General features: G+C 51.0%; 2 protein-coding genes across 4 annotated transcripts; both read left to right on the top strand.

Moving 5' to 3' along the window:
* Window positions 1-38: 38 nt before the first annotated feature.
* REEP4 (receptor accessory protein 4) lies at window positions 39-8,349 on the top strand. Of its 3 annotated transcripts, none has more exons than XM_081203224.1 (8): window positions 39-190; window positions 3,284-3,356; window positions 4,743-4,819; window positions 4,958-5,078; window positions 5,352-5,465; window positions 6,630-6,762; window positions 7,234-7,403; window positions 7,557-8,349. In XM_081203224.1, the coding sequence occupies exons 1-8, from the start codon at window positions 159-161 to the stop codon at window positions 7,614-7,616; spliced, it is 780 nt and encodes a 259-aa protein (XP_081059350.1). In that variant the 5' UTR covers window positions 39-158; the 3' UTR covers window positions 7,617-8,349. The 3 variants fall into 3 exon arrangements, with proteins under 3 accessions (XP_081059350.1, XP_081059349.1, XP_081059348.1); XM_081203223.1 differs by lacking the exon at window positions 39-190 and adding an exon at window positions 1,532-2,049; XM_081203222.1 differs by lacking the exon at window positions 39-190 and having other exon boundaries at window positions 2,667-3,356.
* A 2,368-nt stretch (window positions 8,350-10,717) lies between these two features.
* Window positions 10,718-13,588, top strand: NUDT18 (nudix hydrolase 18). The gene is made up of 3 exons (XM_081203195.1): window positions 10,718-10,998; window positions 11,337-11,550; window positions 12,917-13,588. The coding sequence occupies exons 1-3, from the start codon at window positions 10,825-10,827 to the stop codon at window positions 13,519-13,521; spliced, it is 993 nt and encodes a 330-aa protein (XP_081059321.1). The 5' UTR covers window positions 10,718-10,824; the 3' UTR covers window positions 13,522-13,588.
* The last annotated feature ends 501 nt before the right edge of the window (window positions 13,589-14,089 follow it).

Raw genomic sequence — 14,089 nt, 5'->3', positions numbered from 1 at the left:
TGGGGCCGCGCGTGCGCACCGGCACTAACGTTCAAACGGTTGGCGAGGCGAGGTCGCCGCACCTGTTGCCGCCGCCGCCGCGGGGTCGGGGCATCCTTGGCTGAGGCGGCCCAGGCGGAGGAAGCAGAGGCGCCTCCGGGGCCCCGGCGGCCCCGGCCATGATCTCCTGGGTCCTGTACCGCGTCGTGGTGTGAGTTGGGCTGCGTTCGGGAGCCGGTGGTGGATCGACTGGATGGCCTCTGGGGGACCCCGCGGCGTTTCCGTGAGGCGAAGCTGCGAGGGTTCAGCCCAGGGCGAAGGGGTCACGGGGAGGGGGGGGTCTTTCGTCTGAGAGCAGAAGGAGCTGGCCCCGTGTAGGAGCCTGAGGCAGCTCGGTCGGTGGGTGGGGTGGCAGCTAATGGGACTGGAACTGCGCCTCCTTTTTAGATATGTTCATGCCCATCCAGAGGACTAGAAACTTGGGCTGGTAAATGGAGGCGCCTCGCCCCGTTGTTCTCTCCAGCTTGGCGGGTGGGGTTCGTCTCCAGAGAGAAAACGATGAGCCCTTTGAGTGGCACCCTGGCTCCCAGACGCCATGGTTGTTGTTGTTGTTTAGTCGTTTAGTCGTGTCCGACTCTTCGTGACCCCATGGACCAGAGCACGCCAGGCACTTCTGTCCTCCACTGCCTCCCGCAGTTTGATCAAACTCATGCTGGTAGCTTCAAGAACACCATCCAACCATCTCGTCCCTTCATGGATCACTGCCTTGCCGTGGCGAAGGGGCTTGAAGAACTCAGAGAAACTATGAACTATGCCGAGCAGGGCACCCAAGATGAACAGGTCATAGTGGAGAGTTTTGACCAAACGTGATCCACCTGGAGTAGGAACCGGCAAGCCACTCCAGTATCCCTGCCAAGAAAACTCAATGGACAAAGACAACAGACATATAAAAGACGCCATGGAGCACCCCCCAAAACACATTATAATAGTACATTATTATTATTATTATTATTATTATTATTATTATTATTATTATTATTATTTCAGTTTATTGCCTGCCCTTCCTCCTAAGGTCCTAGGGCAGGTAACAACGCTGTAAAAGACATTAAAACGCATTGCAAAAAATAATAATTAAGATTAATAAAAAGTAAGAAAAGTTTGTGCACTTCCACTTGTGGAACGCTGCTGTTTTAGATGCACTCTGGTTCGGTGATGGAGTGTAACTTGGATGCTTGTGGGATGCCTTTAGCGCCAGGCCAAGTGTATGTGTAACAAGGGTGCCCATTGAGGAAGTGTGTTCTGGAGGCTTGGCATGAATAACTCTCATGGAATTGAGTCAGGGCTGTAGGCAGTGTGGGAGTCGGTTGCTGTGCCAGGGGCATGGATGCCATTCAGTTGTGGATCTGTGGAAAGAACAGAGACAATGGAGCATTTTCCCTTTCTTTAGCAATAGAGATCCTTTTCCCTTTAATTTTTATTTCCTTTATAATCCTCCGGTTTGACAGAGTGGTTGGGGGCCCTCTGGGCACCTAAAACCTGATGCTGGTTTCTTGAAACTTGCAATGTTCCTTCAGCTCCACCGATAAACTTGGTCTTTTCTCAAAGGAGCCAAAGGTTATATTATGCTCTTTGAGTCCTGAATGCAAGACACAACAAGCCATATTATGCTCTTTGAGTCCTGAATGCAAGACACAACAAGCCATATTATGCTCTTTGAGTCCTGAATGCAAGACATGACAAGACATGCCCTCTCCTCCCTGGTTGCACAACTGGCAAAATGCTAAGGGCCGTTTTGCACTTGACTCCTGTGGTAGTCGGGTTTTCTTCTGGTGTCTCACAAGCTGCACATAGTGGTTCTGAATTGAGTCAGCACCAGGAGGCCGAATTAGATGACTATTGGCTGGATTAGATAACCCAATTCCTGTAAGTCTATGATCCCCAGCTTTGCATCCTTAAGAGAGGAGTCATGCTAGTGTGGAAGGAGCCACATAATGCTGGGCTTCTGTGATGAAGAGAAACTCAGATGCACCATAAACATTACAGCTTAAATCTTGCAAGTTCTAAATCCTGGTAGGTAGCTGTGTTGGTCTGACACAGTAGAAATATATAATAATAATAATAATAATAATAATAATAATAATAATAATAATAATAATAATTATTGTCGGCATGCACATGAAAACTAATACCAAGACCAAACTTAGTTGGTCTCTAAGGTGCTACTGGACAATTTTTTATTTTATTTTTTATAAAATTCTAAATCTTCACCCTTGTAGTTTCAAGATATTGCTTGCTCATCGTTCTCAGTAAACAATTGTTCAGCCTCCCTGCCGCTATTTTTCTTAAATATAACCTGCCTCAGTTTTGCTTAACTGCAGACTAATGGCCCTCAGTTTCTTTCAGTCTTTGCTATTGTATGCTTCTTGAACCTGGTGCCTTCCAGATGTCTTTTCATCAGATTCAGCCAGCGTGGCCCATAGAGTGGGAGCACAGCAGGGGAAGCCGATGAGAGCTGTGATCCAGAACATTTCAAGGGCTCCAGACTGGGGAACTGAATCTTTTCAGGCATGCCATCAATAGTTCCAGAAGCATCCCATCAATTCAGAATCATAGAATTGTAGAGTTGGAAGGGACCATCTTGTTCAGAATTGCCTGGCAGGGGATTTCAGCATCTTAGAGAAAGATCTTTCCCAAACTTCCCTGCAAATGCTGGAGAATGAACCTAGTCCCTTCTGTGCACAACCAGGTACTCTTCTACTGAGCTATGGTAACCCTGATCAAATATTCCCTGTTTCCATATATGTTATGGTGCCAGCATTGATGGTGGAATGCTCTGCACAACATTCCTGCAGTTTTGAGTCAGGGGCTGGGGAGATTCTTAGATTTCATGGGGGACTGAGCTGGACTTCCTGTCTTGGAGGCTCCTGGAGGGGCTTGAGGTTTATGTCTCCAGCTGCCCTTTTGTTTACACCCAGCAGCCCAGGAAGGCCGGGCTGAGGAGCTTGTTGAGCCGGTCCCACCTCTCATTGAGCAACCCAAGGCATGTGTGTAGGAGGGAGAAGGCCCCAGAAATAATCCTTGAGAGTGCCTGAGCTGCTCAGTGCAGTCAGCTGCCTGCCTGGTGCTTGGAGGGCTCTTGCACCCTTCTTGCCATGCCCCAGGGTCGGAACAGCATATTCTCTGGGGCAGCCATGGAGGCTGCGAAGGCCAAGGTGCAGCGCTATGCGAAGCGGTGGTGCCTGTGGATCATAGCTGGATTGTACCGGTGCTGGCCTGCCTTCTTGACGCCCCCTTTCCGTTACAGGCTGGTGCTTGGGATGCTCTACCCTGCCTATGCTTCCTACAAGGCTGTGAAAACGAAAAATATCCGGGAATATGTAAGTGGTGTGGGGGCAGGGGGGGGGGGAGAAGAATGAAGTAACCCTCAGATTCTGAATACAGTACAGTGGACTCTCCAGATACGAATTAAATTCATTCCGGGGGTCCATACTTAACCTGAAAAGTCCGTAATTGGAGGCGCCACTTCTGTGCACACATGTGGCGTGATAGAGCGCTTCTGCGTATGCGTGTGGTGCGCAGAGTGCTTCTGCACATGCGTGCATGGTGAAACCCGGAAGTATACACTTCCGTGTTTGCCGCGTTTGCAACCTGAAAGTTACGTATCCAGAGCGGTACGTAACTCAAGGGTGCACTGTAGTTGAGTCAAGCTGTGGGTTGATGCCCTCTCAGTACTGTGAGTGGCTTCCAGAGTGGGCAGATTCTTCTGTAGCCACAGTGCCCAGGGCTGCTGTAGAAATAAAACAAATGTATTTCCCACAGTGCCTGGCTAAAGCAGCCAGGTGCTCTGCTTTCCAGAGCCAGGGACATTTGTGCTCAGCTGTGGCATTGAGCCCCATGCACTTTTTGTGGGGCTGCCTTGAGGACTACATTTGGGGACTACAAGTGACACTGAATGGTTTCCCTTTGGGTTGTCTTCTCCCACATGATGCTGCTCCTCAGGGGTCTTGCTATCTGTCCCTCTTCTTGCCTGAGGTGCAGTGGGTGACTGGGGCAGATCCTTCTAGAACTGGTGGACATCCAATGAAGCTGAATGTTGAAAGATTCAGGACAGACAAAAGGAAGGACTTCTTAATGCAAGCACAAAGTTAGACCATGGAACTCCCTCCCACAGGAAGCAATGATGGCCACCAACGTAGATGTCTTCAAAACTGGATTAGACAAATTCATCGAGAAGTGGGCTATTAATGGCTGCTAGCCATGATGGCTCTGCTCTGCCTCTGCAGTTGGAGGCCACAGTGCTTCTGAATGCCAGTTGCTGGAAACTGCAGGAGGGGAAAGGGCTCTTACACTCGAATCCTGCTTGGGGGTTTTCCACTGGGACATCTGGTCAGCCACTGGACTAGATGAGCCATTGGCCTGATCCAGCAGGCTCTTCTTATATGCTCCTCTGTTCTTCTCAGCCCGGGGACCAGGATTGTGGCTCTCCATTTCCAGGCTGTGTTGCAAATTAAAGACACTTGCGGCTTGGAGGACACACTTGTCATGATGATTAATAAACCAAAGTTAGATGGGGGACAGTCATATTGTGACTGGTGTCTCTTTACCTTTGTTGACGTACTGTGTCTCCATGGTGCAATTCCACATCAAGAGCTGAAGATTTGGGTGCCACCTGAGAGCAGTTTCTCCGTAGCAGGGCAGGGTTTCCCCAGGCATTTGCATCTCATTGACTAGGAGGGACCTAACACTTCCTGGTGACTTGGCAGGTCCGCTGGATGATGTACTGGATCGTGTTTGCCCTCTTCATGGCCACAGAGACCCTCGCAGATACTTTCATTTCCTGGTGAGTTGCCCTTCTCCCTCTCCCTCTCTCCCCACCCCCTTGTTTCAACGAACTACATAGACATGTCCGCTGTTGAACAGAAAAGATCCCAAAGCCCACCCGCTCCCTGGTCTCACAACTGTGTTTTCTTCTGAACAGGTTCCCCTTCTACTATGAGATCAAAATGGGATTTGTCATCTGGCTGTTGTCTCCATACACAAGGGGGGCTAGCTGGCTGTACCGCAAATTTGTACATCCCACATTATCCCACAAGGAAAAGGTGAGAGTAATCCTGGAGCAGACTGTCCGCTTCAGGGAAGGGGGGAGGCATTCAGGGGTCTGGCACCAGGTGAGCCACTCCTTCATTTTTCCGTCCAGTTCTGGATGAGCAAAGGGTTTCTGGAAGCGTCTCTGTGGGAGTTAGTACATGCATGGAGGTTTTGGTCACCAAAGGTTCCAGCCTTCAATGTGGTTTGCCTATTGTTTATTTAGTTCTGCCAGAGGTATGTGCATTTCATGCAATCTTTCTCTTCCTCTTCCTCTTTCCCTGCAGGAAATTGATCAGCTCATCCTTCAGGCCCAGGAGCGTGGCTACGAGACACTCCTGAGCTTTGGGAAGAAGAGCCTCAATGTCGCAGCCACAGCTGCTGCCCAAGCTGCAGCAAAAGTAACCACGTTTCCTCTGCATATTGGCTAAGAAGGGGATGGGGCGGCGGGCTAGCTTGGGCAACAAGCAGCAGCCCTGGAGGCTTTGGGGAAGGAAGAGAAGGGCTGCTGTCCCATTCCTAGGCGGTGTAATGTAGTAGCCTTGTCTGTTGCACTAAAACCCCCTGTGGCCTTGCCAGTTCCCAGCTCAGCATTGCCAGGCCATGGAGGGTGGTTGAAGCATGCTATGCAAACCTCTCACCCCAGCTGACTGAGATGTAACCAGCCAGAATCTGGGTAGTTCTCTGGACTCAGTTGCCCTTCCCAGTTGACCAGATACTGCCTGCAATAAGCTTTGCCGCCTGTGGGAAGGAGCTGGTAGGGTGACCTCATTTTAATAATCCACATGAATGTAGAACAAAATTGGGCTTACTCCCAGCTCTTACTGGGAGTGTGGCCCCGAGGCAGATGCTTAGGCCTTTGAGCAGGATTACGCTTCCCAGCTTGGGCTGGTTCCTTCTCTGGATGCCTCTGAAACAGACCTCTGCTTGTGGAGGTGGGGATGTTTAGAAATATCCCTGTATGGCTGCAGCTGTGGATTGCCTCGCATTCTGCACACTCTTTAAGAAGGTCCTACCAAAGGGGATTTGAGGGAATTCTGCTTTTGGGAGTCATTTATCAGTTGTGTCCCCCTCCGTTGGCACAGGACACCCCTCTTTGTCTCATTCCTCCTTATTTATTAAATTTATTTCATAAAATGTATATACTGCTTAATTTCAGAAAACCTCAAAGCGGTTTACAAAAAGAATAAAACAGTAAAAGCAATTAAAACATCCAAAAATTAAAACCAGCAGTAAACTAGAAACACGTCATCATTCTAAATATCTAGGTTAGCTTGTCTCATGTGACATCACTAACCGTGGCAATTCTCTCTGCTCAGTCCTCTCGTCTGTCAGCTCTGTTTAACCCTATGTATTCCTTTCATCTTCCCCAAACACAATTGGGGCAAGGAGCAGTGTCCATATCATGTTGGTTTCTTCTCCATAGTGGAAAAAAAATTACCTCCAGGAAAGATTTTTGGAAGCAAAGCTTTTCTTGTCATTGGGGAATGAGCTGCCTTTGAACGTGGACTTTTGTTTGCCTACAGCTCTCTGCTTCATTCCTCCCTTTGTCTCCCCTCGTTCAGAGTCAAGGGGCCCTGGCCGGGCATTTGCGTAGCTTCAGCATGCAGGACCTGCGTTCCATCCCAGACACGGCTCCTGTGCATTACTCTGATCCCCTGTACCTGGAGGAACAGGAGCTCCACCGGAGGCCAATAGGTGAGCAAGCCCAGAAAATGCTTGGAACTCCTGGCATCCACAATGATCAAGGGGGTGGAGGAGCAACTCCCCTCTAAGGAAAGTTTGCCATGTTTGTGACTTTTTAGTTTGGAGAAAAGGCAAGCAAGAAGTGACATGGAAAGATGGTCATAGAAGGCATGGCAGGGAGGGAGTGGACAGAGAGCTTGCCACTGTTTCTGTCTCATGAACAACACATGGGAAGGGTGTTTGACCATTGGCTGTGTTGACTGGGGCAGATGACAATCCAACAATAACTGGTGTACCAGTTTGCTCCTTTCCCTCCCCCTGCATCACCAGCAATTGCAAGGGGGAAAGAAGACCCTCCCCCTCTAACTTCCTGGGCTCCTGTTGCAGCTGTATCTACATTTAAAAGTGCAAGTTGTTTGGTGTTAAAACAGGCATGAGAAAAACTCCAGCCTTCCTTGCCTACCACTCTTGGTTGTTTCATAGGACACAGGGCATCTCCTCAAGAGCTGGGCTCTGACAGCAGCGAAGAGGAGTGCTGGTCAGACTCTGAGCTCTCTGCTGGCATAAGGGGCCACAGCAGGAAGGCTTTGATTTCCAAGCCGCTGGCCAGGACCCAGAGCCTCCGCATGGTGAAGAAGTCGCCTGTCAAAGAGGTGAGACCCTTGGGTGGTGGGCACAGCCTGGGAAGTGCCCTGGCTTGTGCTGGCAAAGGGAGAGGTTGCAACCCCGGGCCCCACCCTTTCAGCTCTTGTATCCGAGGCTGGGGTCTGCATGCCAGAACACTCACACTTTGTCCTCCTCTGCAGGGCTCGGCTCGGGTCCCGCGAAGTCGCCGCAGGAAGAAGGTGGCTGATCCGATCTGTTAGGCTTGTCCGCAGGGAAGCCTTGTTTGCAAATGCTGGCACTTGGAACAGCTTGGGAGAGCGATGACTGCAGTGCTTCACAGCTTGGTTGTGGAGGGAGATGGGTTTGAAACATACCACGTCCTGGCAATGTGAAGCCTTGTGTACTGTACAGCTACCACCCACACTGCAAGCTGGCTCTCAGGGCACCCTCCTCTCCTTGTCTCAAAGTGGTGCCTTGATTATGACTGGTGGCCACCTTCCTCACTGTACTTGCTGCCTGTCAAATATCCTGCCCACATGATGTGCCTACAGGAAGGGGAGGTATCTCTCTCTTTCCCTTTCACTACAAATGCCCTTTTTGACACAAGAATACTGTGCCATAAGCAGGCTTGCCTTTTTAAATGCCAGGGGTGGAAGAGCTGTCTGTTGGGGGAGTATTAGACTCCAAGAATCTGGGTACCATTTTTCTTGTCTGGACACTTGGCTGCTTTGAAGATGGGTGCCCCAGGTTAAGCTTAGTGCACTTCTACAACATTCGCGCTTCGGATTGGGGTGCAGTGGTGAGATACCAAAGAAGAAAACAGCCTCTCTCTCCCCCCACTTTCCTTGTAGCTACTTACATCTCAGGTTCCCCCTCTCCACCACCGGTGAAAACACTGGCATGTCTACTTGAACACTATCACTAGCTAGGACCTTGACCTAAGTGCATTTGTAAGTTTTGTATATTAAATAAATGCATTTTTATTAGACCTTATATTGCTCATCTTAAAAAGCAGAATGTGTGTGTTAAGGGGAACATTAGCTTAAGAGCTAATGAAAGAAGCATTCCAGGCCAGTATTGACCTTTTAAGTAGGGGTGGAGGGTGGGGAGGCTCCCTACCTGCCCATCTTGATGGAGTAGGAGTAGTGAAATACTGAAGGGAGGAGTGTGCTCACATCGCTGGCTCCTGTGGTGGTGAGTTCGCGAAATGGGGTTGTCAGGCCCTGCTCAGGAGCCATGCAGTTTCTAAGAGCCATTTAATGGCTGTCTAATGCTACTCAGCTTCCACGTTCTCCTCTTAACTGTTTTATCCCCGCTGCATAGACCTATCAGCTGCCCCTCCCCTACAGGGGAGGTTGCCATTTTATAGAGCCTAAGATATGACAGTATACAGTGGGCTGGGGTGACCATTCCATAAAATCAGAAATCTAAGGAAGGTGCTTTTAGTGTCTGGAGTATTTGGGCTGTGGAGCTGCTATTGCTATAGCTAGCCCTTTGTGGGAGAAAGGGTTAATGTCCAAGCTCAGCCAGGTCCTGAATTTAGGCACTATCAAGCCTCCCAAGGTGTCCTTTCCCACAAAAGACCCCCAGTAGCCCGCCCTTCCTTCCTTTGAACTGGCTGTGTTTTGGTGCAGCTGGAGTTTTTCCTTTGCACCTGGTGGCTGAAGCCCCAGGGAATTCTCAGAGAAGTCAGTTGTGGAATTACTGAACTAACAAAAATTTGTAACTTCACCATCAGATCAGCCTCCATGTCTGAGGACTGGAAATTAGCCAATGTAATGTTCAGTTTTAAAAAGGGATCCAGGGACCATCCTGCAAATTAAAGGTCAATTAGCTTAGCATCTGTCCTTGTGAAAACTGGTGGAAAGTATCGTTAAGCATAATATAATCAACAAGAAGAACAAGCCCTACAGAACCAGCATGGCTTCTGCAGGGGCAAGTCCAGTTTCACAGACCTATTCGAGCTCTTAGAGAGTGTCAACAGGCCATCTAGATAGAGGTCTAGATGGTTGAGATACTGTACTTGGACAAAGTCCTTTACTAAATTCTCCATAGTAAGTTTAGCAGTCATGGGGTAAGAGGAGAGGACCTCTTGTGGTTCAGGAATTAGTTAGCTTGCAGGAAGTGAAGAAGGAATAAATTGATAGTTCCCTGAATGGAGAGATGCAGGAAGTAGAGTCCCCCAAGGGTCAGTATTGGGAACTGTGCTTTTTAACATAATCATAAATGATCTAGTGTTAGGAATGAGCAGTGAGGTGGGCAAGTTTGCTGATGATAATAAGTCATTTAGGGTCATTAAAAGAGATGATGAAGAGCTTCAAAAAGACCTTGTCCAACATAATGGGTACTATATTGGCAAAAGCAATGTAATGCAAGCAAGTGTAAAGTGATGCATGCTGGGGCCAAAAATCTGAATTTCACATATATACCATGGGATCTGAACTGGCAGTGACTGACGAGGAATGAGACCTTTGGGTCATAGTAGACAGCACGAGTCAGATGTTGGTGTAGGGTGAAGCGGCTAAAAAAACAAACAAGTTCTGCGCTAGGGATCATCAGCAAAGGAAATGAAAACAAAGCTGCTGATACATTGCTGTTGAATAAATCTAAGGTGTGACTGTACTTCCAATAATATGTACAGCTCTGCTTGCCTCACCTCAAAGAGGACACCAGAGTTGGGAAAGGTTCAGAAAAGGGCAGCCAAAATGATCCAGGGGCTTGGGAGACTCCCCTGTGCATAATGGTAGTGGCACTTGGGACTTGAGTGTTTAGAGAAAAGGCGAGTGAGATGTGACAGAGAAATTCATGAAATAATGCACAACATGGAGAAAGTTGGTAGAGAAAATGTTTTCTCCCTTTCTCATAAGGGAGGAAAACTAGGAACTCCTGGGCATCCACTGAAGTTGAATGTTGGAAGATTCATGACGGATAAAATGAAGTGCAGCAGACTAGACGAATTCCTTGAGGAAGAGAGGGTATCGAGGACTTGCTAGCCCTGATAGCTATCCTCTGCCTCCTCGCTCATGGGCAGCAAATGCTTCTGAATGTCAATTGCTGGAAACCGCAGGAGGGAAGAGGGCTCTTGCAGGTTTGGCCACTGTGAGAACAGGGTGCTGCTCTGATCCTGCAGGCTCCTCTGATGTTCGATTCCTCTGACCAGCTGAGCGAAGCGGCGGTGTTGTTTTTTGAACGTCTGACTACCTTGCGCGTCACAATGTCACCGGGCGACTGACGCTGTCCCTGTCCAACAGGAAGCGAGCGCAGCCGCCAGCTGGCGCGGGAGAGGCGTCTCCTTCCCCATCGCCTCGCCCCTCAACGGCCCGAGCAGCCGCTCTCCTTCCTTCCTGCCTTCCTTCCACCCACCCCGCCTCCCATACCCGGGAGCAGGCGCGAGCGAGCGAGCCCCTGAGCGCGTGCAGAGTTCCGCGCGCCCGCCCCGTCCCCGCGTCTTCCGCGCCCCTGGCGAGGATGTCCTCGCTGGCGGCTGGGCTTGGGGCGGCGGCGGAGGACGAGGAGGTGGCGGCGGTGCTGGGCGGCGGGGGCTGGCCGGTGGTGGCGCCGCCGCAGGGCCGCGATCTGAAGCCGGCGCGCCTGCGGAGGAACACCTGCTACATCGTCCTGGCCGTCCTGCTCAACGAGGAGGTGCGGCTGCGGGACGGGAGGAGAAACTGACGCTGCGGCTGTTCTCGGGGGTGGGGGGAGGCGCTCCCCTCTCTCCCTTTCTTTGCCCAGCGCTGCCCGCTTGCCCAGGACCCCCAGACTGGACGCGGCTGGCTTGCCTTGGCCCCTCGACGGCGCGCCAGGCCAAGCAACGCTGCAAAGCATTCTTCCCCGCAGCCAGATTGCTTTGCAGCTTCCACAAGCCCGCACGCAGGGAGGCGGGGGTCCGGCAGGGAGTGGCGGAGTCCAGGCGGCCTGACAGCCCCCCTCCCACAATGTATATGTGTCTATATATCTTTCCTCGCCCCCTTGCCCAACAGGGAGAAGTGCTGATGATGCAGGAGGCCAAGCGGGAGTGCCACGGGCGGTGGTACCTGCCGGCGGGGCGGATGGAGCCCCGGGAGACCATCGTGGAGGCCATGCGGAGGGAGGTCCAAGAGGAGACGGGCTTGCAGTGCCAGCCCCTCACCCTGCTGGCCGTGGAGGAGAGGGGCCCCGCCTGGATCCGCTTCGTCTTCCTCGCCCGACCCTCCGGTGCTGGCCCGGGGGGCTTGGAGCTGGGCGGGTTGGGAGGTCAGGGTTATCCCCTTGGCAAGAGGTGCCCTGCTTCGATGCAGAGCCAGCTGGGGGTTGCAACAGCAGCAGAGGAATGCAGGAAGCTTGCTGGGCCTTCCTAGACCCAGGGCATGCACTTGCAAAAGTTGATTTGCATGCAGAGATGCCCATCTGTGTCGCAGTGCTTCCAAAACTTCTTCAGTACTATCCCATAGAAAGCATTATCCAGAACAGCAGTTTGCACCACCCACTAAGCAAGATAATACAAAAAAATTCAGAATAGTAAGAATTAGTTAAACATTTATTCAAAAAAATTAACACGTGCTGTGATCCAACATTGCAGCTTAAAAATATATACAACGAAGAATTTTGCATGAAAAGTATTTTTATACATTCTTACTAACAAAAACATGCAGATGAAGGAAATTTATAGTATGAAATGCCTGCATTTATGTACTTCCCAAACATACACAAAGCTTCACAGATGTACAGTAACTATAAGAAAATTAATAGCTGTTAGCAATAATTGGCTATCTGGCGACGTGATAATTTAGAAACATAAAGACGAACAAATGTGACCAAACAAAATAGCTTTGAAAGCAGTAAGAGCAGTAAATATGAAGTAAGGAAGATGTTTCACTTGAGGTGCCAGCCTGGTCAATCCTAAATAAGCCATCAGTGCCCTCAGAGGGGCCCCCCTCCAGCCCCCCATTGCCTCTTAGGATCCTCCCAGGTAATCCTGTCTCCTCCCCCCCAAGGCTTATTACCACCCACTGTGGAAACCACTGGCCTGAGTTCTCGCTGGCCTTGGGCCTTTCAGCATTATCACCAGCCCTGTAAGTCTTATTAAGAAGGGACCCAGGAGATGGGCAGGAGATCTGGGACCCAGGGCAAAAGTGCTGGGCCCTAACAGTGCCTTTGCAAACACAAATCTCTTCTCAAAGCTGGGGCTCCGTGTTTTTCCTTTCCCCAGTGAAGGACAAAGCATTAAACTGGGCAAGAAGTAGGGTGTCCTGGTGTGGCTGTGTTCCAAGGCCACTTCTGAACATCTGGAGTGTGTTTGGAGTGGGGGTGGGGGTCAGACTGGATGAGTCCCTTCTGATTCTTGGGGTCTTGGACCCAATGAGGGCTACAGTCTAATTAGAGGAGGTTGCTAAACAAGTTTCTCTGCAAGGTAATGGCCTTCACATGTATCCTAAAAACACCAGTCTCCACTGAGCATTCCAAGGAAAGTGAACCCTGGATCGGGTTGGCATACAGCCGAGAAAATCCATCCTTGTGGGTGCACACACATGGCACAATTGTCTCGACTCCCACCTAACCCCAGGCATCTTCTCCCTTCCAGGTGGTGCCTTGAAGACCCTTCAGGAAGCTGACGCAGAATCCCTGCAGGCCCAGTGGTGGAACAGGGAGACGCCCTCCCTGCCTCTGCGTTCCCGGGACATCTTGCCCTTGATAGAGCTGGCTCTGCGGTACCAAGCCAGCCCGGCCCACCCGCGAACGCTGCCCGTGGAGCTGCCTTGCGCCTTCATCTGCCAACGCCTGCTGCTTGTCTGCGTTGGCAGCAGTGGTGACTTGTGGGTGCTTCAGGGGACAGCGGGGGCTCCGGGCCTTCCTCTGGCCACAAGCGGCCTGGCTCCCTCACAGCTGAGCCACAGGCTCCTGGTGGCCATCCAGCGCCTACTCCAGGACTTCCTGCCACACCCCCAGGTGCCCGTCTGCATCCAAGGCCTGCTTGGGGTCCAGCATCTCGGGAAGGAGCCCGGGCAGAGCGATGGGATCTGTTTCAACATCATGGCGGCTGTAGGCGACAAGGGACGGTGGCTGGATGAAGCGCCCCCGGCGTTGCAGAGTGGAGACTTCCTCTGGCGGAAGGTGGAGGATGAGGCCCTGCGGAGCCGGATCCTGCAGAGGCTTGATGAAGAGTCCTTTGTCCCCATTCACAGCTGAACCACCCCCCTGTGGAGATACAGGATGGCCCTGGGTGTGGTGACTTTGGGCCAGGCAAGGATCCCTGGAAGAGGGACGTTGGGAGTCTGTGGTGCCACAGGGGGCACCTTGCATTGTGCCTTTGCAGGAAATGACGCAACAGCTGAGGGCTTGATGGCGCCTGAACTCTGGAACTGGCCAGGAGTATTAACCTTTTCCTGCTCCAGAGTACCAGCTCACAGCTGTGAGTCTTCCACCTTTCCGCACCAGGAGCATGGCAATACCTATGCATGCCGCCCCCCAATGCCCAGCTTCTGGGTTCTCCCCACAGCTGCAAGAAAAAGGACCTTGACAGGAGGAGCTTAGAGCTCTTGCCACCCTTATGGATGATTTGCAGCCTTGTAGAATCCAGCCAGGCTTGGTAAAAATAAAAATAAAAAGGCCAGTTTCCCCTCGTGTTCTACTGTTTCTGCATGTTCTTGTTTGTAAATGAGAAAAGGGGGCTCAGCGACTTCCCACAGGTCCTAAACATGAGCGTGAGCAAAGCCAGGACGTTTACCACAGATTATTTATTTCAAGGCACGAGTAA

This window comes from Podarcis bocagei (assembly GCF_964188305.1).
Source record: "Podarcis bocagei genome assembly, chromosome: 7".
Lineage (NCBI taxonomy): Eukaryota > Metazoa > Chordata > Lepidosauria > Squamata > Lacertidae > Podarcis > Podarcis bocagei.
The sequence above is the reverse complement of the archived record's forward strand: the minus strand, read 5'-3'. Positions and strand labels throughout refer to the sequence as shown.

Coding starts and splice junctions, on each gene's coding strand:
- REEP4 (XM_081203222.1), top strand. CDS start 3,132: ATGCCCCAGGGTCGGAACAGCATATTCTCTGGGGCAGCCATGGAGGCT. Junction 3,357..4,742: donor CGAAAAATATCCGGGAATAT/GTAAGTGGTGTG, acceptor GTGACTTGGCAG/GTCCGCTGGATGATGTACTG. Junction 5,079..5,351: donor CATTATCCCACAAGGAAAAG/GTGAGAGTAATC, acceptor CTTTCCCTGCAG/GAAATTGATCAGCTCATCCT.
- NUDT18 (XM_081203195.1), top strand. CDS start 10,825: ATGTCCTCGCTGGCGGCTGGGCTTGGGGCGGCGGCGGAGGACGAGGAG. Junction 10,999..11,336: donor CCGTCCTGCTCAACGAGGAG/GTGCGGCTGCGG, acceptor CTTGCCCAACAG/GGAGAAGTGCTGATGATGCA. Junction 11,551..12,916: donor CTTCCTCGCCCGACCCTCCG/GTGCTGGCCCGG, acceptor TCTCCCTTCCAG/GTGGTGCCTTGAAGACCCTT.